The 24,973-nt window shown below is 40.6% G+C and overlaps 2 protein-coding genes across 7 annotated transcripts in view; one reads left to right on the top strand and one right to left on the bottom strand.

Annotated features, from left to right (window-relative positions):
• Nucleotides 1-24,973, top strand: part of STXBP5L (syntaxin binding protein 5L) — a 189,253-nt gene that overhangs the window by 11,310 nt on the left and 152,970 nt on the right. For all 6 annotated transcript variants that reach the window (XM_061365408.1, XM_061365407.1, XM_061365409.1 and 3 more), the window contains exon 2: nt 10,407-10,504. In XM_061365408.1, coding sequence (XP_061221392.1) covers nt 10,407-10,504 — 98 coding nt within the window. The remainder of the gene's footprint in view (nt 1-10,406; nt 10,505-24,973) is intronic.
• On the bottom strand, nt 1,078-3,695 carry LOC133218832 (patatin-like phospholipase domain-containing protein 7). The gene is given in 2 exon segments (XM_061365632.1): nt 1,078-2,912; nt 3,665-3,695. Coding segments are annotated over 2 exon segments (1,866 nt in total).

Raw genomic sequence — 24,973 nt, 5'->3', positions numbered from 1 at the left:
TGGGCAGGGATGCCTCATACTAGATGATGTCAACCAAGGCCCTGTCCAACTCTGAACACTGCCAGGGATGGAGCATTTACCACTTCTCAGGGCAACCTGTGCCAGCACCTCAACCCCCTCACAGCAAAGAATTTCTTTGTAATATCTAACCTGAACTTCCCCTGTTTAAGGTTATACCCATCACCCCTTATCATATTGCTCCAGTCCCTGATGAAGAGTCCCTCTCCAGCACCCTTCTTTGAGGACCAATGTCATTTTATTTATTTGTAGATTTTTGACTGAATTATATTAGTTGTGTATTTTTGATATGCTACAGTATATTTCAAAGAATGAGAATGCTTTTTGAAATTCAGAAGGCCTTATTTTTCCCCCATGGTTCACTTAACTTGGCTATTTGTATATGAATCCTGTGTGAATAGGACCATTCTTATTTGATGATAGTTCTTAACATCCAGTTTGATGAACTGAAGCTGACAGTGGAAAAATACCATCTCTGAAGTTGTTGCAGAGATTTTTGGTCATGAAAAGAGGACTTTTAGAAAGGACTGCAAGATTTCTTCTACATTTTAGTTATTTATTTCTTAAGGTTGTTGTCTGGAAGATGCCTTTTTGATGTACTTTCATTTTCAGGGCCGATCTGTATGAGGAAACTGAAAAATTATGTAATGTGTAGTAGAACTAGCATGTTCCAAAAACCAGTCATATGGTCTGCATACAGGCCTTTTAAAACTAGTAGAGTGAAAACAATGCATATTAAAATATAGTCTACTGACTATACTACAAAAATATAGTATATAGACCCCAGCATCCCTATATGCCCCCTTCAGATACCGGAAGGCTGCTATGAGGTCTCCACACAGCCTTCTCTTCTCCAGGCTGAACAGCCCCAGCTTTCTCAGCCGATCTTCTTATGGCAGGTGCTCCAGTCCCCTGATCATCCTCATGGCCTCCTCTGGACTTGTTCCAACAGTTCCATGTCCTTTTTATGTTGAGGACACCAGAACTGTACACAATACTCCAAGTGAGGTCTCACAAGAGCAGAATAAAGGGGCAGGATCACCTCCTTTGACCTGCTGGTCACGCTCTTTTTGACGCATCATCCTTCTGGGTGTCCAGAACTTCCTCCTCGTACTCAGTCTGGTAATCTGACTCACCATCTGCCACCGGTGCCTTCATGAGCTCGATCCGGGACACGATTTCTGCCAGGTCTGTGAAGGAGGTGGTGGGACAGGTCTCGTTATTAGTTTTGGTTTTGCGAGTCTCTTGCCTGTCTCTCAGCATCTTGTCAAGGACTCCACTCCTGCACCAGACATTAAACACAGTTTTCCCGTGCTGATATCCCACCTCACAGATCTCATCGAACTTGCCGAAGTCCAGCGTGCCGTAGCGGTTGATGGGCGGGCGGATGTACTCGCAGTAGTCGCTGTTTTTCACCGTCTCCAGCTGCCACATGCAGCACACGTACGCCAGGCGTGTCTGGATCTCGGCCATGTTCAGCACCTTGACTTTCTCAGCCAGTGGATTCCACCTCTTCCAGAGCAGCCACCAGCCAGACAAGCAGTCACCATAGTTGGTGAAGTCAGTCTCATCCCGGCTCCCCACATCAATGGCAATCACCACCTTTGCACCTGTGGACCGTGCAACATGAGCTGGGATGTTGTTGATGTAGCCTCAATCCATCAAGAGGTGCCCATCCTTCGGGTCACAGAAAGGAGGCATATACCCAGAGAGGGACATGCTGGCACAGATGTATCTCCACAGAGAGCCATCTGTGTGGACCCGCATTGCTGAGGCTGTGATGTCCGTTGTGATGGCAAAGTAAGGAATCCACAGGTCCTTTATCTGCTTATATTTGAAGATATTGTTGATGCTGTTGTTAAAAGATGCTCCTGAAAACATAGAGGTTATTGGATACGTCAAGTCCAGAATAGTCTTAAACACGGAGTTCATAACCATGGCCCACTGCCTGGCTTTGATCCTCATCTGATTATAGCTACGCTCTTTGGCGTACAAGGCACTCATGAAGGCATCAGTAGATGTTCCTCCGATCATATCCACAGGGATGCCAGCTTCAGTCAGTGCTCTGAACACTCCCACTTGGGAGCAGCCCCTTGCTCCTCCACCACCAAGCACCAGTGCAATGGCATTCCCAGTCAGAACACGAGCCAGGTGGGAAAAGTCGGAGTGATGGTCAGGAGGTTTCTGGCATATGCGTTAGTACGTCTTTATCAGCTTGGTCAGGCTTCTTCTGGAAAAGACTCTATGTGGACAATGGAGATGAAGATGGACAGAACACCAGCTCCGCATGTTGAGCCATTCCACAGTTCGGGAAGGGAGAGGCCCATCCTCCTTATGAATCAGGATCAGTTGCTTCTGGCCTCGGACTGCAGTGTTCTCCAGCATCCTTTCCAGCTCTCCAACAGTTGGCTCCTGGTCTCCCAGCCCCACAATCAGGATGCAGTCAGCCTGCCGGATGCAGCGCTGGGTCCAGGGCGTAAGGGTGCTGTCTGCCTGATAGAGCACAATGCGGTGGATGTCTTCCTGTTGTCCCAGCCAGCTGGTTAGTCTGTATTCATGGATACTGTCCAGTGCAGCAGCACCAAGTCGCTGTTTGATGTTATCACTGGTGAGCAGCAAAGCAGGACCCACAGCGCTGAGAGCGTGGTTGAGCTCCAGAGTAAAAGCTGTCAGTGGCACATCTTCAGGCACTGGCATAATTGCCACGGTGGAGGGATTGCTGGCAGGATTCCCAGCATCCCACTTGCTGCCCGAGCTGTGATATCCAAGATAATGCGGTCGCAGCCAAGTGTGGTTCTTGGTGTGGCCCACACTGTGGTGAAGAGGATATCCCCATTTGTTAGGCAGATGGACTTTGCCCTGGACTGGATGGAGGTTGAGGCTGGGCGAGCTGTCTACAGGCAGGGAGACAAGTCAGACAGCACGTACATTGTGCTGAACGGTCGCCTTCGCTCAGTCATTCGGGTGGATGATGGCAAAAAGCACCTGACAGCTGAATATGGCCGAGGAGACCTCATTGGGGTGGTAGAGTCATTAACCAACCAACCCAGAGCCACCACAGTACATGCCGTCAGAGATTCTGAACTTGCCAAACTCCCTGAGGGAGCACTGGTATCAACCAAGCGCAAATTCCCCCAGGTTGTGACTAGACTTATTCACTTGCTGGGCAAGAAGATTCTTGGCAGTCTTCAGCAGGGAGGTCATCCCCTTGGTGAAGATAATAAGCTTATGAGAAATACCCTGCTGAAGCAAACCAATGGTCCATATCTCCCAGCAGTCAGTCTCTGACAGTGGCAATAGAATATGTCATTGAGGGGAGAGTAGTAAGTTGGATCACTTTCTATAGACCATTCCCTTTCTAATGTCCCATCATCCACCACCACTTCATTAGAGACATCAGAGTGTATTCATAGCCAGTCCTTTTATAATCCATTTCAGTAATGTCCATGAATTTGTCTAATGCCTTTTTGAACTTGCTGATACTGTTAGCCTTCACAGTGGCAAGTTTCATTACCGGTTGTTGTATAAGGAAGTTTTGGTTTTGGTGTTTTGGTTGTTTTTTTTTTTTTCCTGTTTTAAACTTTTTTTTCATTTGTTTTGAGTTACTCTGTGGTTTAGCTGAATAACAGTTCCATGTTTAGCTTACCCACTCTTTTGATGGTGAAAATCTCAGTCATATCCCCTCACAGCCTTCTCCTCTCCAAACTGATGTTTTGGCAGTTCTAGTCTTTCCTGATAAGGCTTGTGTCTGACACCCTGAGCATTGGTTGCCTTCTCTGTGTCAGCTTTGACTTGACTACTACAGATACAGAGACTAGAGCTTCATAGTACTCAAGTAATGGTCTCACAGAGGTTTTATATAGCAGCAAAACAGTGCCCTCTGTTTTTTTCTTTATGCTCTTCCTGATGAAATATGTCCAATATTACTTGGCTTTTTGGGTTTCTGCTGCACATTAAACCATAGATTTCAGAGGAATGCCAACAATGCCCACAAAATCACTTTCCTGAAGTGTAAATGCTATTTCCAAATTCAGCATTATGGAAACCTAATGAAGAGCTGTGAGTTTTTTCCTTTAGGTTCTTGATCTTACATCTGTCCACAGTGAATCTCATTTATCACCTTCTTGCACAGTTACTCAGGCTGATGAGGTCTTTCAGGAGTTAATACCCATCAGCAGTGAATTTCACTATGCAAAGGCGCTTGCTATCAGCTATGAACTTAGAGATTTCAGTGTTCACTGCCTCTTACAAATAATTAAAAATGATGAATAAAAGTGGTCCAAGCACTTCTCCATGGAGTACCTGACTTTCTGAATTTTCCTTATGGTAATTTAATCTGTTAAACCCTATCCTTTATTTTCTGTTATCTAACCAGCTTTCAGTCCACCAAAAAACCTTTTTTTCACTCCCATGACAACTTTATTTTTTTAATAATGTTGCTGTGGAATGTTACAGGAAGGCTTTTGGAATAATTATATGTATTCTCTTACATATGCGTATTCTCTTACTTACATAAATTGTTACATACAGTCCTCTGTATCAGGGACCGTAGTAATAGGGCAAGGGGTAATGGGTTTAAATTGAAGCAGGGGAAGTTCAGATTAGATATAAGGAAAAGTTCTTTACTGTGAAGGTGGTGAGGCATTGGCACAGGCTGCCCAGGGAAGTTCTGAATGCTCTGTTGTTGACACTGTTCAAGGTCAGGTTGGACAGAGCCTTCAGCAGTCTGGTCTAGTGATAGGTGTCCCTGCCCATGGCAGGGGGTTGGAACCAGATGACCTTAGGGTCCTTTCCAGCCCAAGCCATTCTGTGATTCTATTCATATTCTCTTTATTTACATGCATGCTGACAGCTTCATAGAGTTGGAGAAGTTAGAGAGGATTTGCTATTGTAGAAGCTCTGCTGGCTTCTGTAAATGTCTTTATCCCCATGCTCCATTAGTCTTTATTATACCATCTTGCGGGGGACAGCAATCAACCTTCCCAGCTTATAGCTCCAGAGTAGATGTTTTTTCCTATGACTGTTTCATAGAATCATAGAATAGTTAGGGTTGGAAAGGAACATAAGATCATCTAAGCTTTATACAGAATAAAAGAGCTGCTTATGGATGTATTAACCTGGGGTTTTGGGGGTTGGTGGCTCTTTTTTCTTAGATACTTTTTAGGATATCCTGTGAAGATGCTCAGAAGCCTTGGTTCCTAATGTAGGTTAAGGGTTACATGGAATCTGTGGCTTGGGTTTGAAATTTTGTAAAGTTTTAATGAAGCTAGGTTTTTACAAAAAATATTCCTTTTACAAAATGAAAATTTAACTAATAAGAAAACAATACAGGAGGGGTACATTTTTTTTTTCCAGGTTGAAAGCCTACTGATACTTTGTCCTCTTTCCATCTTTTGTGAGCAGGCAACAGTCTTAATTCCAGGCGCAAATGAGGGATGTCATCGTCTTAAAGCCATACAATACATGGCAGCTTATCTTTGTAAGCACCCATTTTCACCACTGCAACCTTGGTGAAAGCTGTAATCATTGGCATTTCTTAATTTCCTGTATAGCTGAGTAAAAGGCTATATAGGTTTCAGTCAACATTCATCCTGTAGCTGGTAAACCGATCAGTTACTTGCTTCAATGGGGTTTTTGCATGTGACATGCTGGTCACAGTTTGGATGTAGATTTTACATCCAGAGTCACAGGCTTAGACTATAGAGGTCAGTTTTAGCAAATAGACATCTAAAAATAATTAGCTAAGTAGGTAAGTTTTGTTGTCTGATAAACAGAGTAGATGTAAAACACTAATAGAAAAGTTACAAATTTTAAGTTTATGCAAATGGCAGGGGCAGATTTGACTATAAGCCCTATTACTTAATTGATTTGGTTTAAGATTAAGTTTAGTCCTGTATTTTTGAAGCTATTTAGGCAATAAAAAAAAATCACTTTGAAAAAATGGTCCTTGCGGTCTAATATAAAACTGACATAGGAAAAAAAAAAAACCCAAACCTCTTCTGCTGAAAGGTTGTGTTATAAACCATGTGAAAATTATAGTGGATAGTATATATTATACTACTGAGATTTTCTTTTCTCAGTTAATGACATATATCATGGCATAGAATCATAGAATGGTTTGGGTTGGAAAGGACCTTAAGAGCATCCACTTCCAGCCCCTTCCCATGGGCAGGGATGTCTCACGCTAGACCAGGTTGCCTAAGGCTCTGCCCAACCAGGCCTTAAACACTGCCGGGGTGGAGCATTTACCACTTCTCTGGGCACCCTGTGCCAGTGCCTCGGCACCCTCACAGTAAAGAACTTTTTCCTTATACCTAACTTGAACTTGCCCTGGTTTAGTTTATACCCATCACCCCTTGTCCTATTGCTCAAGGCCCTGATGATGAGTCCCTCTTTAGCACCCTCGTAGGCCCCGCTCAGGCACTGGAAGGCTGCTATGAGGTCTCCATGCAGCCTTCTCTTCTCCAGGCTGAACAGCCCCAACTTTCTCAGCCTGTCTCCATACGGGAGGTGCTCCAGCCCCTGATCATCCTCATGGCCCTCCTTAATATCTGAGTAAGATAAGTGTCTGGGAAAGAGATTGTTATTTTCTGTACAGCATATTAAAGTGTTCTGTGGTAGAATACTAGTAAGCCCAAATAATCAATTTCCTATATTCATATAGGTAAACTGGTTGTGTGAAGGTTACTTTAACGATATATATATATATATAGATATATGCAATTCACCGCAAGAATATTTGCTTACAATGGTTTAAAAGAAAATTTGAAAGAGAATAACAAAGCTGAACAAAAATTAGTGCTGAAATTGTTGCGGCATTTCTAACTGCTCTGTTTCAAAGTTATTTCACACACTGCACATAGACTTGTTTGTCATAGGGAGCACAGGCTGCCCCTAGAGACTGCATGCTAGCAGAGGAGGCATAGAAGAAAGCTGGATAACGTGGAGAAAAGCAGCCCTGGCTCCATCTGCTGTCTGCTTTTTCTCTCCTTTTTTTTCTTCCTTAGGCCATCCAGGGTAGGGAGGTCCCGTGAACACAAATTGATGTTTTAGGATCCTTTTTCTCCTTTGACTTGTTGAGATGGTTTAATTTTGGAAAAAAACCTGCTTTGCCATGTGTTTTCTGCTGACCATTGGTAGTTTTGGTCTACATTGTTCTTACCAGACACAACTCAGATTAAGTAGGAACGAATTTTTTCTTGTCACCCTCGAATCAAGTTGATTTTGTGGCTTTCCCCTCTTCTTGATCTGTATTAGTGAATGCTCTAAGGAAGCACAGGTGCAGTTCTAGAATCGTTCCTAATTCTTAGATGTATGCTCATATCCACTTCAAGTGTTAGCTTGTCATGTCATTTCCTCACAGTACTTGGAAATAGAAAGGCTATTGGACCAAGACTAAGGAGAAGAGTCTGAGGGCCTGAAGTGTTACAGCTTGTCCCTGTTCTTCTCTTTGATCTTCAGAACCATTTTGGAGGCTGCTCTCATTTGCGCCAAAATCTCAACCAGAAAGGCATCTTTTTCTGCCTTAATTGTGTACCCTGTAGCTTGGCTCTCCAGCCACACTGTATTTGTCCTTTATTTAAAGTCTTAATAAATTTAAATGTTTTACTTCAAAATTGTCATTTACTTGGATGTTAAATAGTCTTCAACATTGATTGATTGATTGATTGATTGATTGATTCTACAAACAGCAGAATTTTCCATTCCCAAGAACTTTGCAACTGGAATTACTGGAAATACTCAAATTTAGAAGATGGCTGCGAAACATAAATAACACTTTTGAGTCAGTCCTAGAGTTTGGGAGTTTTGGCTCTACTTCTAAACCATTGTTTTGTCTCAGTAACTGCACTCAATTAAAATTTCCAAACGAAAAATCTGACTGGAGATTGCAAAAATACCAAAATACAAAGCCTATGCTAAATACATATGGGCAAGAGTGCAAGTAAGACTTTAAACTCACTGATCTTTGCATTCTTAGCTCTAAAAAGTAGTGATGGAAGCTCGAGTCCTGGCTAAACATCAGAAACAAATACTGTGCCTGGGATTGCTAGAAGTTCAAACTTTCTTAGAGAGGATTTCTAAAAATTAATAATAAAAAAGATCATTTTTGCAATACATTTTTGTTTGGGGTTTTTCTTCCGGAAAAGGAAGATCTATTCCCAAGAACCCAGAAATCTCAAACGTAACAGGAAATTAGTAATGCAAGTTAGGCCAGACATTCAGCACACTGGAAAATACTACAGTTTGTATTTCCCTATGTGCTTGTGGCATGAGAGGCAAAACCATTTTAATAGTATATAAGTTGAGTTCCAGCTTAGATGTCAAATAAAAAGGTATATTTGGTTGATCCTGCCACATGACAAGGTGGTAAAAAACCTCAAACCAAACTAAGCCAGAAACACAATTGTGGAAATCTTTGACAAATATCTCCATTGACATAAGAAGTTAATGACTTTTCTACAGCTTGCTGAAGTAGCACGTTTCTGGATTTCTGCAATCTAGAAACTAATAATTAGACATTCTTTTAACAACATCCACTATCAGCAATAATTAAGATTGGAGATCAGTAAGATTTCTTTTAAGGAGGTGGTTATGTGCTGAAAAACATACATTTGGTTGTTCCCAAGCTACTTCGGAATATCGGTTCAAGTGTTTCCAGCTGTACTGGAAGAGTTGGAGTGATACAGCTGTAGGAATCATCAGCTGCCTTTTACTCAACAGGTCTGCAAATAAGTAATCCCATTTGTTGAAGTTGTTCCGTAGAGACTGCTGAACGCTTTAGTGGACACAGTTCATGAGCCAGATCCTTTCAAGGAATAAAAAGATATTTTAAAAAGTTAAATTTTATTCAGTTCAAAGTACTTCCCCTGCAATCCTAACCATGTGCTAAAAAAAAAAAAAAAGTCAATCCTCAAGTTCAATATTCTATTAAATGGTATAAATCAGTAATATTATACAAAAGAAATATATTGTTAGCCAATTTTCAGTAAGCAGTCACACACAAAATGAATCAGTTAATTTGGAGGTGTCTTTGTATATTCTACTTTAGTTATTTCCAGTTTTTTTCTTATGTTAGTGTTCTCCCTCATCAGATTTTTCTTCATAAGAATCAGGCAGGTCTCATGTTGGTCAGAACCTCTGGGTTAAGGTAAATTAACATGTTGCTTGAGGTGGTCTTGAAACTCAAGAATGTGTTGCATCATCCTCAATTCATTTATTCCTCAATATATCTATGCAAAAGTTAGAATTAAAAGTATAGTATTACACACAGATGTTAAGAAAGTGTGAGTGGTTCAGTTGCTTATTTTGAGAGCATTTCTGGCATCTTTGGTTTTTTAATTTTTATTGAGGATTTTTACCTCATAGACTCAATTCATTTTATTTCTTGTTTTGATCTCTTCTCCTGGATGTGTTCTCTTTCTGTTGAAGCTCTTCTGTGGAGGCTAAGGTTATTTGTGGCAGTGTTTTCAAAGCATATTATGTGTCTGTCTTCTATTTCTAGTTCAGCTGCATATTGCGTATTGAGGTTATCTTTCATTATACAATATAAGCAATATGTATCAGTAGTATGTTGGCATATGCATTGCAATCTACTTTGTTACAACAAAACCATTTAAAATATCACTAAGGACCATATCTAGAAATTGACATGAGTGAGACTTGCCCCTATTCAAAATAATATACAACTGTATCAAGAGAACCGTGACCAGCAGGATGAAGGAGGTGATCCTGCCCCTCTATTCTGCTCTTGTGAGACCCCATTTGGAACACTGTGTGCGTTGCTCATGTCCTCAACATAAGAAGGTTATGGAGCTATTGGAGCAACTCCAGAGGCCATGAGGATGATCAGGGCTGGAGCACCTCCCATATGGAGACAGGCTGAGAAGGTTGGGACTGTTCAGCCTGGAGAAGAGAAGCTGTGTGGAGACCTCAGAGCAGCTTCCAGTGCCTGAGCGGGGCCTACGAGGGTGCTGAAGGGGGACTCACCATCAGTGCCTTGAGCAATAGGACAAGGGGTAATGGGTATAAACTAAACCAGGGCAAGTTCAGGTTAGATATAAGGAAAAAGTTCTTTACTGTGAGGGTGCTGAGGCACTTGAAGGGGTTGGCTGTGGAGGTGAATGCTCCACTCCTGGCAGTGTTCAAGGCCTGGTTGGATTGAGTCTTGGTGACATGGTTTAGTGGGAGGTGTCCCTGCCCATGGTAGGAGGTTGGAACTGGATGATCTTAGGTCCTTTCCAACCCAAATCATTCTGTGATTCTGTTAATATTTTTCTTGAAATTCATTGCAAGTTGTACAACATATAGCAAAGTATAAGTGCCTTTATGCGTACATGCTGTTATGTGTGGATGCAGCTTAATCACTTTGCTCATTTATTCTGTTTCAGACGGTTCGCCATGGCTTTCCTTACCTACCCACTGCCTTAGCTTTTGATCCAGTGCAGAAAATCCTGGCAATTGGAACAAGGACAGGAGCCATACGAATGTATCCTTTCTCATTCAGAGTTTGCACCATTTCTATGTATTTGTAATACATTGACATGAATCATCTTCTAAAAGCACTCAGGTAAGGTTACAGTTTATACTGTTATGTTCTACCTCACTTTGCTTTACTAGATGGACTGGAAAAGGATGTGCTGTTGAGGAATAACCATTAGGTCCTTCAGGTGTCCAAAGAAAAATTTTTGCTTGAGTTTTTGGCATATGGTTTTGGCATGTATTGCTAATATAAAGCAGAATTAATTTTGAGTTTCAGCCTGAAAAGTAGACGCTCTTCAATGCGTAAAGGTAGACTACAAAGTGGTGATGAGCAAGTTGTGAATGTTGTGCTAGCAATAAATAAATAGGCTAGCTGCATCACAGCAATGAACTGTGGACATCTTCATTCTCGATATCTAGGTATGAGATACTCTTCAGTCTCTTCCAAGTGAATGGTGTCAAATAAGTGATTTTAGGGCAGAATCATCATTAGAGAAGAGAATGCCTGTTCCTTTTCATTAATTATAAAGGTACATCAGTGCCAGCACTTCATGTATTTTTTTATATAGTAGAATTTTAAGTTGGAAGTCTACACAGAATTAATTGAATATAAATGTAATGAAAAATCTGAAAACTTTGATTAAAAAATCTGAGAGTATTTAAATGTGTGTTTCAAAATGTTTCTCTGCATCATTTTCTTAGTTTGGCATGGTTCAAATGTATTCAAATTTAGTGAAAATAGGCGGGGGGGAAAGAAGAAAGGGGGGAAAAAGGAAGAAAGAACATTCAGGAAGGTTTAAAAGTTACAGGATATGGAAGCAATTAAGCAATATTTTTTGCAACCTTTTTGTAGCTAAATAAATTCTGGGTATAAAACACCAGTCTAATATTTTCTGGTTCTTTTGCTACCACTGTTCCCGAGGTAACTATAAACCTAATGAACCCAAAGGCAGGTTACAAAGTAAAGAAAATCTCCTCCTGGAGACGTATGTGCTTCATGTAACATGATTAATACTTAATTTCCTCTGGTTTTTGGTGCTCTCGTTCTTGCATTTTTCATAAGCTTTATTTTCTATTTGGTCCGGCACTTCTCACAAGACTCAGCTAAACCTCTAGTTATGTGACAAGCTTTGCTTTGATAGTTCCACTCTTAATATTTACTTGTATGAATTAGATTGAATATATTCTGTTTGATTTCAAAGAGGAAAATCCCCTTGTATTTGTGCACTTCTGGAAGGTGCAGGTGTAGTGGTCATCTTTCCTTCTCCTTGCAAGGTTAGAAAGCCGTAGCTTTGTTTCTGGAAACTTCACTGAGACTGCATATGAGAGAGAGGGTATTGGGAATTTCATGGTAATGTAGATGTAGATGTAGGAAGAAGACTGTTTCTGGCTAGGCATCCTATACCTTTATAATTCCTCCTTTGAGAAAAATGCAGGTACAGAGCCTGAATTAATGCAGATTCATGTAGAATTAAGTTAAACCTGCATGTTCCCTGCCACCGGAATAGAACATGCAGTGGAAAATGAGCTATATGCCTAACCTTACATAAAACTATCTATACATCTTCTATGGAAATGGATTATAAAGGTGAGAAAAAGAAAGAAAAATAATATTTTTTAAATCACCCTTCCCTTTAATATATCCTCTCCAGCAAACCCCTACCTCATTCACAGAAAATTTGCTACCAGTTCTAGCATCTGAATCAAAGAAGAGCATCAAAATTACTAGGGATTTTTTTGTTTTTAAAGAGTTGTCATCTCATAACATAAATGCTTCTCAGCTTGGGCGCACAGAACCTGGTTTGCTTAATTAAGCTGGAAGCTGTGCTTTGAAGACAGAGGGTGCCATAAAAGGAATGACTTATTCATTTTAACTAAGGCTTCTCTACTTGGTTCTGAAAGCTTCACAGAACATCTTGCATTAAAAGCCTAGCTGTGGACTAATAACTGCATTTGTACACAAGGCTGAACAGTGATCAATGAAACAGGCCGAGGACCACAAACAGAACACCAGTCTTGCTGCAACCATCTGTAATTGTTGAAATCAGGCAATAGAATTCAAGTCAAGATGGAACAGGTTAGCATTACATCTGAAAATATTATTAATAATGGATTTTTTTTAAGCAAACTAAAAAAAGTTTGATTTCAATGGCTCTGTGTCTTCCACAGTATCCTATAAAATACAGAGCTGCATGATTTCATTCTGCTATCAGTGTGTTAGGTAACGAAAAGAGAGAATTTGTTTCACACATATGTTCTGTTTAGCTGCTTCTGAGCAGTAGTATGGATGGACTGAAAGGACAAACTACCTTTGCTGTTGTCAGAGAAATACACTGAATTATTCAGTTGTTTGTTTATTGGTAGCACTAAAAGGGCTTTTGTTCGGATCAGACTGTTTTGCTGGGCAACATAAAGGCATAGCAAGGCAGAATTCATTCATATAATGATGTAGACCAAGTTTTCCTGTGACCAGTGTAAGTCATATCATGGTATTGATGCTTCCCTGTCTTTCTAAAAGATTCATAAAGTATTGGTATTTCTATGGGTCACAAGTTAACAGCTCTCAAGAGATAAGCTGTTTCTAAAGAAAATGGAACATGTACCTCTGTGTTGTGAGTTAATGGTCAACATCTCACCTTCAGGTGATCATTTCAAATGATCCTGTAGCAGTACTGAAGCTGACTGTGCTGAACTGGTCTGAAATAGAGTATATTATTCAGAAGTCACCATTAGAGAGTACACAGATAAATGAAAGTTCATTTTGGTCTGACAGTCAATTTGTCTTCTCTTAGATTTCTTTTTCAGGCTGCTTTAGATGCAACTGCTATAGCTTCTATAGCAGTGGGAATTGCTGTTGCTGTGCTCTACTGGTCCTAGTAGTCTCTGTGGGATTCTCAAGGAACTTCAAACAACAGCATAGGTTTTACCTATACTGATGACTGCTGAGTACTGGATCCTCATAGGAACAGCAGTGCTGCAGCCCACAGAATGAGAGTGCACTGCAAATCATTGATGGAAGAGTATCTTCCTATTACCAACACAAGTTAACAAAATCTGCAAGTAAAGGGCAAAATAAGCCCTCTTGAGACAGTTGTTATGCCATCCGGTCATTCTTTTACCTTGTCTTAAACACAGCAGATTTCATTTCCCCTCTAAGAACATTTTTCCTGTTTGAAGTTTGTGTCCAGCTCCCATACCTTTGATCACTGCTCAGATCATTGCTTGATACCACTCTACCTGCACTATCTTTGCTTTAGGCAAGCACATTTAGATGAAGAGGAGCTATGAAATTGAATTCCTTTTCTTATTATCTCCATGTCCTTTCTCCATAGTTCCAGTTCAGAGTGACATTGCACGCAATAAAATGAAGTGTGCAGTCTCTGGTTACTATCAGAGAAGGTTCCATATCACCATACAAGGGAGCAAGAAATGAAGAGACTGTCAGACTTAAGTCTCTCTCTCATTTCAGAGGAAAAGGAGAAGTCTGGGGGTTTGATACATTCTCAATCTGAATAAATAGATTGAAATCAGTGTTGTTAGCAATCACAGAATGGTTTGGGTTGGAAAGGACCGTAAGATCATCTAGTTCCAACCCTCTGCCAAGGGCAGGGATGCATCACCCTAGAGCATGTCACCAAGGCTCTGTCCAACCTGACTTGAACACTGCCAGAGATGAAGCAATGATTACTCCAGTATCAGATCTGAAGAAGTAGCATGTGGCTCTCGGATTTCTATACTGCCATTTATTCAGCGCACAAATGCTTGTTAAAATTCACTTTAGGTGCTTTCTGGAGTCACTGAGTCCTTTCCTTTGGAATTCCATCATTTTAAAGATGTACTTAGCCAGTACAGCCACCTACTTCAAATACAAAAATATATTTTTGTATTGAGGTGCTGATTAGTTGGTAGTCAGCTGCAATAAGAAATTGTCAAAGAGACTCTTCTGCAGCTATTATGGTCTTTGCTTATTAAGAAATGAAAGTTTGCCTTATCCAGTGCAAAGAAAACAACTTACTGGGTCCAGAATGGACTCCACACCAGTGAAAGCTTATTTATCATCAATGGCTTAAATTGGTAATACGTATTTTGACATATTTTAGTGTTGTTTGTTGTAATTCATACATACTCTTTAGACTAAGGGGCTTCATAATGTCATGGATGCAGGTTATGTGGCATGGAAATCCTCCTTTTCACTCTTTGTTGCTTGAGCAAAAAAGTAAGCCACCCACAACTCATGCAACATGAGGTTCTTGTTTTCCTATGAGGCAATACAGTAGCCATTTTATACTGAAACAAAAATATTCTCCCTAGCACATGGAAGTGGAATTGTTGCTCTGCCCCCCCACGTAACTGCATGGCCCAGACACTTTCATTGCTCTGACTGTGGTGCTCATCATGTATTTCTATAAGCAGTCCAATTCACTAACCTGGCAAAATACTTGTTCTTCTTTGCTGTGCGTAGTTGGGACTGGACAGAGAGGGAGATAGAGGAGAAATAGAAATGCTGGCAGTAAGAATTGGCTTGTTTTACAGTGTGAAATTGCATCACAGAATTCAGCTATGGCACAATGCAGTTGTCCATGAAATTTGCTACAAAATGTAGAAGTAGCCTTTCAGGTTTGTGTGGTATGGAAGATAGCCTAGCTTTTGCTTACATGTAAAAACTCTTCTTCTTGCAAAGCTATCTGCAAATCACAAGGCTCTGCCCAAGGAGATTCTGCTTTAGGATCATAGTTGAACTAATTTTTCTGATCTGTTTTATGAATTTCTTTCAGTGCTTTGGTAGCAAGGGTGATCTCTGAACTTCAAATACAGTACAGAAATATTTACTTTAATAGGTATATTTTGTGATAAACAAATGGCTTCAAGATGGCCAAGAATGCCAACAGCACCCCCTGTACTCAGCACTGGTGGGGCTGCACCTCAAATCCTCTGTCAGTTCTGGATACCTCACTACAAGAAGGATACGGAGTTGTGGAGAAGGTCCAGAGAAGAGTAATGAAGCTGGTGAAGGGCCTCGAGCACAAAACTTATGAGGAGCAGCTGAGGGACCTGCGTGTTTTAGTCTGGAGAAGGCTCAGGGGAGACCTTATCGCTCTCTACAATTATCTGACAGGAGGTTACAGTGCAGTGGAGTCAGTCTCTTCTCCCAACTGATAGAACAGGACAAAACAGCCTCAAGTTGCATCAGGAGAGGTTTGGATTGGGTATTAGGAACAATTTCTTCCCTGAAAGGGTTGTCAGGTGCTGGAACAGGCTGCCCAGGGCCATGGATAAGTCACTATCCCTGGAGGTATTTAAAAGACATGTAGATGTGGTGCTTAGGGACATAGTGTAGTGATGGACTTGGTAGTTAATGGTTGGACTTGTTCTTAAGGGTATTTTCCAGCTATATGATTCTATAAGATTATCTCAGCTCTTACTATGAAGCAGACAATATATTTCATTCCAGAGTTACTATCCCGAGTAGAGGAGAAGGTGAAATTTAAACCTACGATAGCTCTGTTGTGCAGCATGGATCCTCAGCAGCTGATGTACACAGACAGACTATATTACTGGGAGGTAAAACTGAGGCTGTTTGTGTGCTGTAGTGAAAAATCAGGCAGAAAACCCAAATAGCACTAGTTAAATCATTGCCTGCAGGGTTCTGAGGAGGCACGGAATTTTGCAGTAGTTAAAGGAAGTAAGGTAAAGAATGTTTGACATCAGGTTGGATGTAATGTAAAACAAGAGAATATAACTTGAGGTTTCGGTCTGTGAGAAGGAGGGTATAACATATAAATATGAAGTGTGACAAATTTACTGTCCCTGGAACTGCTGTCTCTTGATCTAAACAAGGTTTCAGTAGATCTTTATCCTTAAAATAAGCCAACTGTGTTCCATGCTGTTTACTCTATGTGATTTATTGGGCAGATGGAATGGGGGAAGCACAGGCAAGATCATAAGCCCAAAGTTCTGTTGTTTGACTTGGAAGAATCATTGATGCATTTCATCTTTATCTCCTTGTGGAATATAACTGGGATTTTTCCAGAGCACTTGAGTGACTCAGGAACACAAATCTCACCAAGAGCCAGTACTCCTCATATAAGTTCTTTTAAAAATTCCCATGGGAATCAACACGTATGTAGAAGTATATGGATGTATGGATAGCCAAATAAGTTATTGCTGAAATGAATTTATTGTTAGTCAAGAATAAAAAACATCATAAAATGTACAGAAAGAATAAATTATGCCTGTATGATTAAATCTGACAGAACCAGAGTTCGGGGAATTTAAGATCCATGCTGAGATTACCATGCATCTGGTTGTGCGTGCATTCACATATGTATACATATTGAGTCTCTGCCTATATGCATAAATTTGGGTCCATTGGTCTCACAAGCTTCTTTGATGCTTTTGAATTAATCAGGTTAAATATGTTACAGTGAAATGTACTGGGCTTCCCTCACTTTCAGTTGGTGTTTATCCAGGTGGTAAAAAAGGAATCTGACATCTGCAGGCAAATCTACTAAGGAAAAATATATTTTCATGTATTGGGAGATGCACATAAAAATGGCATAGAGGTGGATGGACCTGGCAGCATTTTAATTGGAGCTGATGGCTGCATTTGTGATCACTATCTGAAAAAATGCTTTCTGGATGTTTCTTGCAAGAATTTCATTGAATTTAATAAAACCCCCCAACTTACTGTGATATTGCAGTGATGACTAGTGGTGATAGTCAGCCATTTATAAAGAAGTGATGTGTCTTAATTAAACTTTGTGTGAGCTTTAGAGCTTTCCCTGCCTTTTTTGTTCAAACCTCTGTCATCAACAGAAGTGTTGTCATGCATAGGAGATAAAGCACATCAACTTGCCCTCCTTTCCAGGCTGCTAATGATATCTTTTAGACAAATATCCGTGACCTAAATTTAGCAAACACCCTTAAGCCACAGAAATTTGTAGTCATGCTCTGCACTTACCTATTTATTTTTACTCTTTTCTTCTTTTGCTTTTATTTGGCAAATACTCTTGATGGAGAGAAGATTAACATTTCTTCAAATAACTTAGGAAAATTAATATCTAGCAAGAAGACAAACCTGAAGTACATAAGCACATACTTACATGCACTGGGTGTCTTTTAGCATTGTGAAGAGAGACCTATTTCTGTCTAGCTATAGGCATTCTTTCCATTGTAAAGTCTTGATGACTTCTTCAAGTCAAGTGCCTTTCTTGCCCACTTCTTTATGGAGGGAGGGCATGGACAAAAGGGAGCTGTGGAGTGTTCGATACCCATCATGAGATAGAAAGGAAAGGCTATAATGACTGAATAATTTTCTCTACAGTGGCAATAACAGTGTAAAAGATCTTTCAAAGTTTCTGGAACCAAAGAAATCTGGCTGTGAGGATTTTCTGCAGCAAGGAGCATGTACCCCATGTTGGTGGTTCAGTATGAGATAGACATAATCACACACTTTCAGCCAAAAGCTTAGGTATAGGTATAGGACATGCATAATTTTTCCAGAGGTCTAAAAAATGGTGAGATAGACAAAACAGAATCTATGGTCTCATTCAGGAGAGGGGAGGGAATGGTCACTTTGAGGAGGTACTTTTCCCCCATCCATAACCAGCTCAATCTCTCCTTCTCTAGCTGTGACCTAGTTTCACTCCAGTTCTCATAGTTCTTGTGTTTCTATTCCTCAGCCCTGATCTGTCTTTTTTTTAGTGGCAGCAAACAAGCAATATTCTTTCAATGTTCACCTTTCTCCTGACCTGTGCAAAGTGGCCTCTGAATGACATATCTTTCTAATGAATCTCTTCAAGTCAGGAAATGAGATGTTTCCTGGGTGCTTCAGATATGACATTCAAAGCCACACATGAGTACAGAAGGAAGAATCAAAAAAAGAGCATCACAGAAGAAACCAAGTTTGTCCAAAAGAGATTGTGGATCATTAGGTGGCATCAAAGAATGTAAGCATAGTCTCAACAGCATCCAGGGGGAGCAGAGGAAGGAGAAATAACCCAGAAATTTTTGGAGCCTGTTGCTTTTTAGTGTTGTTGTGGAGATCAAAGGTAGTTTAGAAAAGTATACGTAGAAGCCATCACCACTTAAGCACATTTCTACCAACCCACTCAAACCTGTTCTGGACATATATTAAGTTCATAGCCCTCCTCAATCATGTACATGAGTGCCATCCTCAGTGCCTACATCATTTGGAGAATGTAGAAGGTAGTACTTCAAAAAGAACTGATCCTTAGTATTCCCTGTCTGAATGGAAAGGCTGCCCTGAGTCCTTCCAGAGGTTTTACAGGGGACAGCAGGCACCTAAGATTGAGAACTGTGAACATTAATCCCCAGTCTCTTTCATAACCTCTTGCACTCAAGACAAGCACTTTTGACTTCATGCCCACGTGTCCTAAGGGTCAGTTTAACCAGAAGTGGATTCCATCATTAAGGTGTATTATGAGCCACCAGCATCTCTTCTGGTGTAGACAAGCACTCAAATGGTGTTAAAGATGTACCTGATGGTAAATAAGGCATTAGTCTTCATCAGCTCTTAGGCCAAAGTTAGGTAAGGCACAAGCATCATGCCTTCTAGTGAAGCTTGTTAAGATACTTGTGAGTCTATACTGACGGCCCTTCAAGACTTGCATAGCAGGAAGTGATAGTCATGAGGTTTAGGTAGTTACAGTAATCCTGAAATGTGGCTTCCGCTTCATAATTCATGCACTCACAGAGATCAAAGACTTGGAAGATTTTGTTGGTGTCTCCTGCTATTACTGTTTGAAGGAAGATAGTTTGAAGGATAATGTCTGAGGCAGTCAATCATCACTACTGGTGGACTTACTCATTGCAAACTGGCTACTGAGTTGGAGTTGCGGGGCTTCACAGGGTGATTGACACTCTTGAAATCAGGCATGGACTTCCAAGACTACGTGAAAGGGTGATGGTCATAGTAGTAGCTTACAGCAGAGGGGCTCTACAACTCTGCTCTACAGCTGAAAATTTTCCACCAACTGCTGATGGTTTCCCATCTAGAAGATAATGCTGCCACAGAAATCCAAGCTTGTTTTGTGGGACCAGAGCCTCCAGTCAAACATACGTAAAGCAATCATGGTGGCAAGGATTACCAAAAAATCATTCTGCCTGTCTTCTTCCACAGAAAAAGAGGTCCAGGAGGATGGGCTTATTAAAATATACTTCCAACATAGCTTCTGCAGATGCAAGGTTAAATCACATTCTTCTTCTGGAGCATCTCACCAAGTATGTTTCCATGGGGAGGCAGGCCAGGAAGCAGGCACCATCATGCCATTTAGAAATGGTACAAGCAGGTACAAGAGAATTAGAAAAAAGAAAGACCTTCCCTGGGCAGTGGTAGCATGTGAAATCACATAGGCAATGCAGCATGCTAATGTCATCTGTGGGAAGGCCAGTATAGGGCTCCCTAGATAGCCTGTAACAAAGTAAGCAAACATTTGTGGAGTAAGTCCCTCTTCAGGTAGAGACATTTTAATAAGTGGAGCAGAGCTGTGCCTGCAAGCAAAGCAAAATTCATTCACTACTTGCCATCAGCATGCAGATTTTCAGCCACATCTTGAAAACCAGGGCCTCAGCACGTGAAACAGTCACTTGGGAAGACAAATGCTGTATCCACAAATGTCCCAACATCCTGAGCATCATACTGAGCATGACGTTGTATAATATCGGATAGCCATTTGGTCACTTTGGTGGTGTCAACCCTCAGACTCTTGCGTGCCCCAGCCTTACTCACTGCAGGAGCAGAATGGGCAAAATAGAAAAACTCAATGCTGTGCAAGCACTGCTCCACAACAATAAAATTCACGCATGTTCCCAGCACTGGTTTAGTCACATATCCAAGCCACACCACTGTACAGGCTGTCAGGAAGCTGATCAGCTCCATTGCAGCCAGACTCACACTTCCCCAAAATTCCACAGTACTGTTTGGTTGAACAGTTGTGATTTTCAGACAGCGAGGACTGGAAATCCAGTGATCTTCATGTGCTTTTAATGTCAAACTGCTGACTTGAGCAGAAACACGATTTCACAATCTTCTCTCTAATTACTGATAACTGTGCTTTCTAGTAAACCGTATCTGGGATGTTGGGTATATTTATGTGTTGCTGTTCAACATTAGCTGTAAAATTGCTCACAGATAACAAAAGAAGGAAATACTGAAATTTGATTCTTTTTGTAATATGGTTGATTTCTGGGTTGTTTTGTTTTTTTTTCTTTTGATAGCTCAGAGCAAGCTAAACCCTTATCACCCACTACAGTGCTAGATTTTAAGCAGCTACAGCAGGTGCATTTTAAATGCTAAAGCTTTCAGAGGAGTTTGAGTTTCTGTTTTGTTGTTTAGCTGTTACTTTGTACAATGCAAAATTGATGCCTTCGTGACATTATATTTACATATTTCAATTGCTTCAGTAAATAAACAAGGATTAGCTAAATTATTCAGTCTGAGCTGAGACACACCAATTTGAAATTCACTGTGCTTTTATTATTAGATGACTCAGTCATAGAATGGTTTGGGTTGGAAGGGACCTTTAAAGCTCATCCAGTTCCAACCCCCCGCCATGAGCAGGGACACCTTCCACTAGAGCAGATTGCTCCAAGCCCCTTGTGTCCAACCTGGCCTTGAACACTGCCAGGGATGGGGCAGCCACAGCTTCTCTGGGCACCCTGTGCCAGCGCCTCAGCACCCTCACAGGGAAGCATTTTTTCTTACTATCTAATCTAAATCTCCCCTCCTTACAGAGGGTACTCTGTTAGAGTTCTGAGTTGAATGTGGTTATTCCAGATAGATGTTGTACCTTCCACCTCTGCATAACTCGACTGCATTTCCCCCCAGATTTAATTCTCCTCATTAAAATAAAATATTTGAAGAATATGTATTTGCTTTTCATGATAATGAGCAAAGAGTTGTATTAAAAATTGGTTGTGCATAAAGAAGGTCGGACTGTTAGCCCAGCTCCTGTTCTTGAAATCATAAAATCCCCACTGTAAATATTTTCTTCAACTTATTGCAGGAAAAATGGCATCCATATTGGTGCCATTGTGTTTAATAGGTAACATAACCTTTACTTGAAATTATTTTGGGCTCCCAGGGTTTTTTAAAACAAAGAAAAAACTCTTATGTACCATTGCCTATGGGTGTAACACCAAAGAAAGTGCAGGGAATCATATAGGTCTCTTAGATCTCAGTCAGTTTTGTTTTAAAGGGAAGTTTAACAGAAGTATTGCTTGTAAAGGAAGACAGAATTTCTTGGTTTTTTAATGCTTCTATTTTGTCTTTGTACTGATTTTCTATTAGAAAACCCGTATTTATTTGTCAAATAGAAAATTGCAATTATTCTAAACCAGCATTTTATCATATATGCCGACATGAATTAAAATTACAAAAAGCCACACTATAGAATGGGGAAAAAATAGTATCTCTTCAGGAGACCTTTAATCAACAAGTATCAGAAAGATTAAAATGGGTATCCATCCCAGTTTTACTGCTGAGGAGACTGAGGCACTGAGGGGCAAAGTGTCTTGACCCAGTGTTTAATGAGAGATGGATAAAAACATAGATTCTTTGATTTCCAGACTGGCACTTCAGCCTTGAGCTGTTTAATTCAGTGGCATTTAACCTGAAAGCTTGTGTGCATGTTTCTGATGATACTTTTCTGTGTTACCTCCCGGATTGTAAGGAATTCAGGGTTGATTCCCTTACTCTTCCACACTGTGCTGCTTTAATAGTGACGTAACAATGTAATGTGTTAAGGATAAATCAAGTACATCCTATATCTTATTTTCCCCATGTACTTAAGTTTTGATGAGGCTTGATCCATAGGTTTTAGATTATATATTACAGTCATTGAATGGCATATGTAGCCCACATGGAAATTGTTCTCAGGGTCAGGTTCTGAGCACTCTTGATAGCATATACTGGCATTTGTTTAATGTTCTGCTAAATACAGAAATGCTGTATAATATCCCGGGATAAATAGATTCTGTGTGCACTTTCCTCACATGTAAGAAGAGGTTGTAAAAAATTCATTGCCCAAATGTGCGTCACTGTGTGTTATTTTAGCTCCTATCTGAAGTGAGGAAAAAGGAAACAGTATGCACACAAAGAGAAAAAATAGTCTTAGAATCATAGAATCATAGAATAGTTAGGGTTGGAAAGGTCCTTAAGATCATCAAGTTCCAACCCCCCTACCATGGGCAGGGACACCTCGCTGTAAACCATATTACCCAAGGCCTCGTCCAACCTGGCCTTGAACACTGCCAGGGATGGAGCATTCACAACGTCCCTGGGCAACCCGTTCCAGTGCCTCACTAACCTAACAGGAAAGAATTTCCTCCTTATATTGGACTAGATGATCTTTTGAGGTCCCTTCCAATCTCTAACATACTGTAATCTAAAGTCTTGGCCGTTACATACTTCCAGATTGCATTTACATTTGAGAGGAGAGAATTTGGGAAAACGCTGGCTAATGTGGCCACCTGTCAGGAAAATTGCCACCTCTCTCCACCCTTGATCTTAGTTGTTCAGAACATTAACAGAACAAAAAAGAGTGATATCCCATGTAATAAAAGGCTGAATAAATTGTTTGCACTGTGTGTTAGAATCTCGGAGTCTCAGGAGGACAGAACTGGCTCTTGGTATCTCTCTGTATGTTAGTTTTTAGGTTCTGTAAACCTATGTATTAAAAACCTCCTTTCAGAGTTCTCTTTCATCTCACTAACACTTCTTTCATTTTAGTCACAGTGGCAGATTTTAACCACTATTGCTTATGGGTTCAAGCAACCACCAAACTTACCATCCATACTGTAGAATCCCATTGTTGGTTTCTCTCATCACCGTTCTCCCAAGCAAGGAATGAGAAGTTTTCAGGTTCTCCTTTGTCACCTCTCTGAAGGATGGGGCAGGATTAAGCATTGAACATGCATTGAAATTATGAATGCATGTTTGAAGACCTCAGCTTCCAGCAGCACATTGATACCACAATTGTTGGCAGTCTAGAATTCTCAGTCCTCAGTGTGAATCACATCTTAAAGGAAAAGCCTTCATAGGCAAGTCCTCTTCCTCTTTCTTAGTCTCCAACTATGTCTTCTTACTATTTTCAGTTACCTGGGCAGCATTCCCACTAAATCACAAAAAGCTACCAGGTACTTCACATCTTAAACCCCCGAAATGCTGCTTGTATTCTGCTGTTCTCTTGTGTTCTGCAAAACTTTAGGAAACCAGTAGGTGTTTTTCTGTAGCGCTGCACATGTTAGTAGCTCTGCACATGTAATGTCTGGCATACTTCCTAGACTACAAGCCTGGTATTGCCCATCTGGCCATTCTGCTGAGATATAACAAGAGAAGATAACCAGGAGAGAAGGAACCTGAAACAACATAATCTTAGGGTGAGGACAGTCTTCCAGAAGTCTTCTGCTGTAGAATACTGTCCTGCTATTGCAGGAAAATCTAATATTCCAGCATCTTCAGACTACTCATTCTGCTGTTTTACAAATCTGCAGCCACTCTCCTGCATCCTCTCGGTATCATCAGTTACCCACATTAAAGCTGTTTTAGCAAACCTAGGAGTCCTTTACTCCTACCTGCCTAGTACTCCTCTGCATGTTACTATGCCTCTGCGAGTTTCTGAGGTCTGATAATTGCCTTTCATTCTAAAGTGTCTCAGAATTTCAGTATACCCAGTGAGGATTACCCTGTTCGTTCGTCTGTGAGAACTGCCAGGTTTTGCAGAGCTGTGACCTTCTTTTGCTACTGTTTGCAGCAGGATATATTGACCATATGCACTGATACTTGGAGCTGAGCACAAAGGACTTGCAAGTATACAAATAACTCCATAAATTATTTGTGTTAAATATAGAACTTGAAGTTTTGGTGGTCATAAAGTAAGGGAACAATTTCTTCTTCTACTTGCAATCAAAGAATATTCCAGTGACAAAAATTTGCTTACAATGGAATATCAAAAAGAAAAGTACTATTTTTAACTAACTTTAATGCAATTTGATCAGTTGAAAGGAGGAGAATAAATACAGTTTTCTGAATTCATCAGCAAATCTCCAGGGGTTGTTCAAATACTCTTGCAGTTTCAAGTAGGTTTTTTTTCCAGTCTTTATAAAAACTTTGAAACCGTTTGGGGTGTAACACCCCTGCAGGCTCCACCAGCTGTGGGCATACCTAAGTAAGGTGCCTGGAGCACAACTGGGGTAGGAAAGAACTTGGTAAATGGCCTCGCATTCTACCTGAGAGTGTCAATCATGGAATCATAGAATATTTCAAGTTGAAAGGGATTCGTAAGGATAATTGAGTTCAACTCTGCTCCTCACAGGACTACTTAAAACTAAACCATATGACTAGGACTGTCACCCAGACGCTCCTTAAACTGTGACAGGTTGAGTGACGTGACCACTTCCCTGGGGAGCCTGTGCCAGCAACTGACACCCTCTCAGTGAAGGAGCTTTTGTCAGT

Source organism: Neopsephotus bourkii, unplaced genomic scaffold (genome assembly GCF_033783945.1).
Source record: "Neopsephotus bourkii isolate Nb327-2 ecotype Australia unplaced genomic scaffold, CSIRO-AGI_Nbou_v1 NB_1287, whole genome shotgun sequence".
Lineage (NCBI taxonomy): Eukaryota > Metazoa > Chordata > Aves > Psittaciformes > Psittacidae > Neopsephotus > Neopsephotus bourkii.
This window is presented reverse-complemented; position numbering and strand designations above follow the sequence as displayed.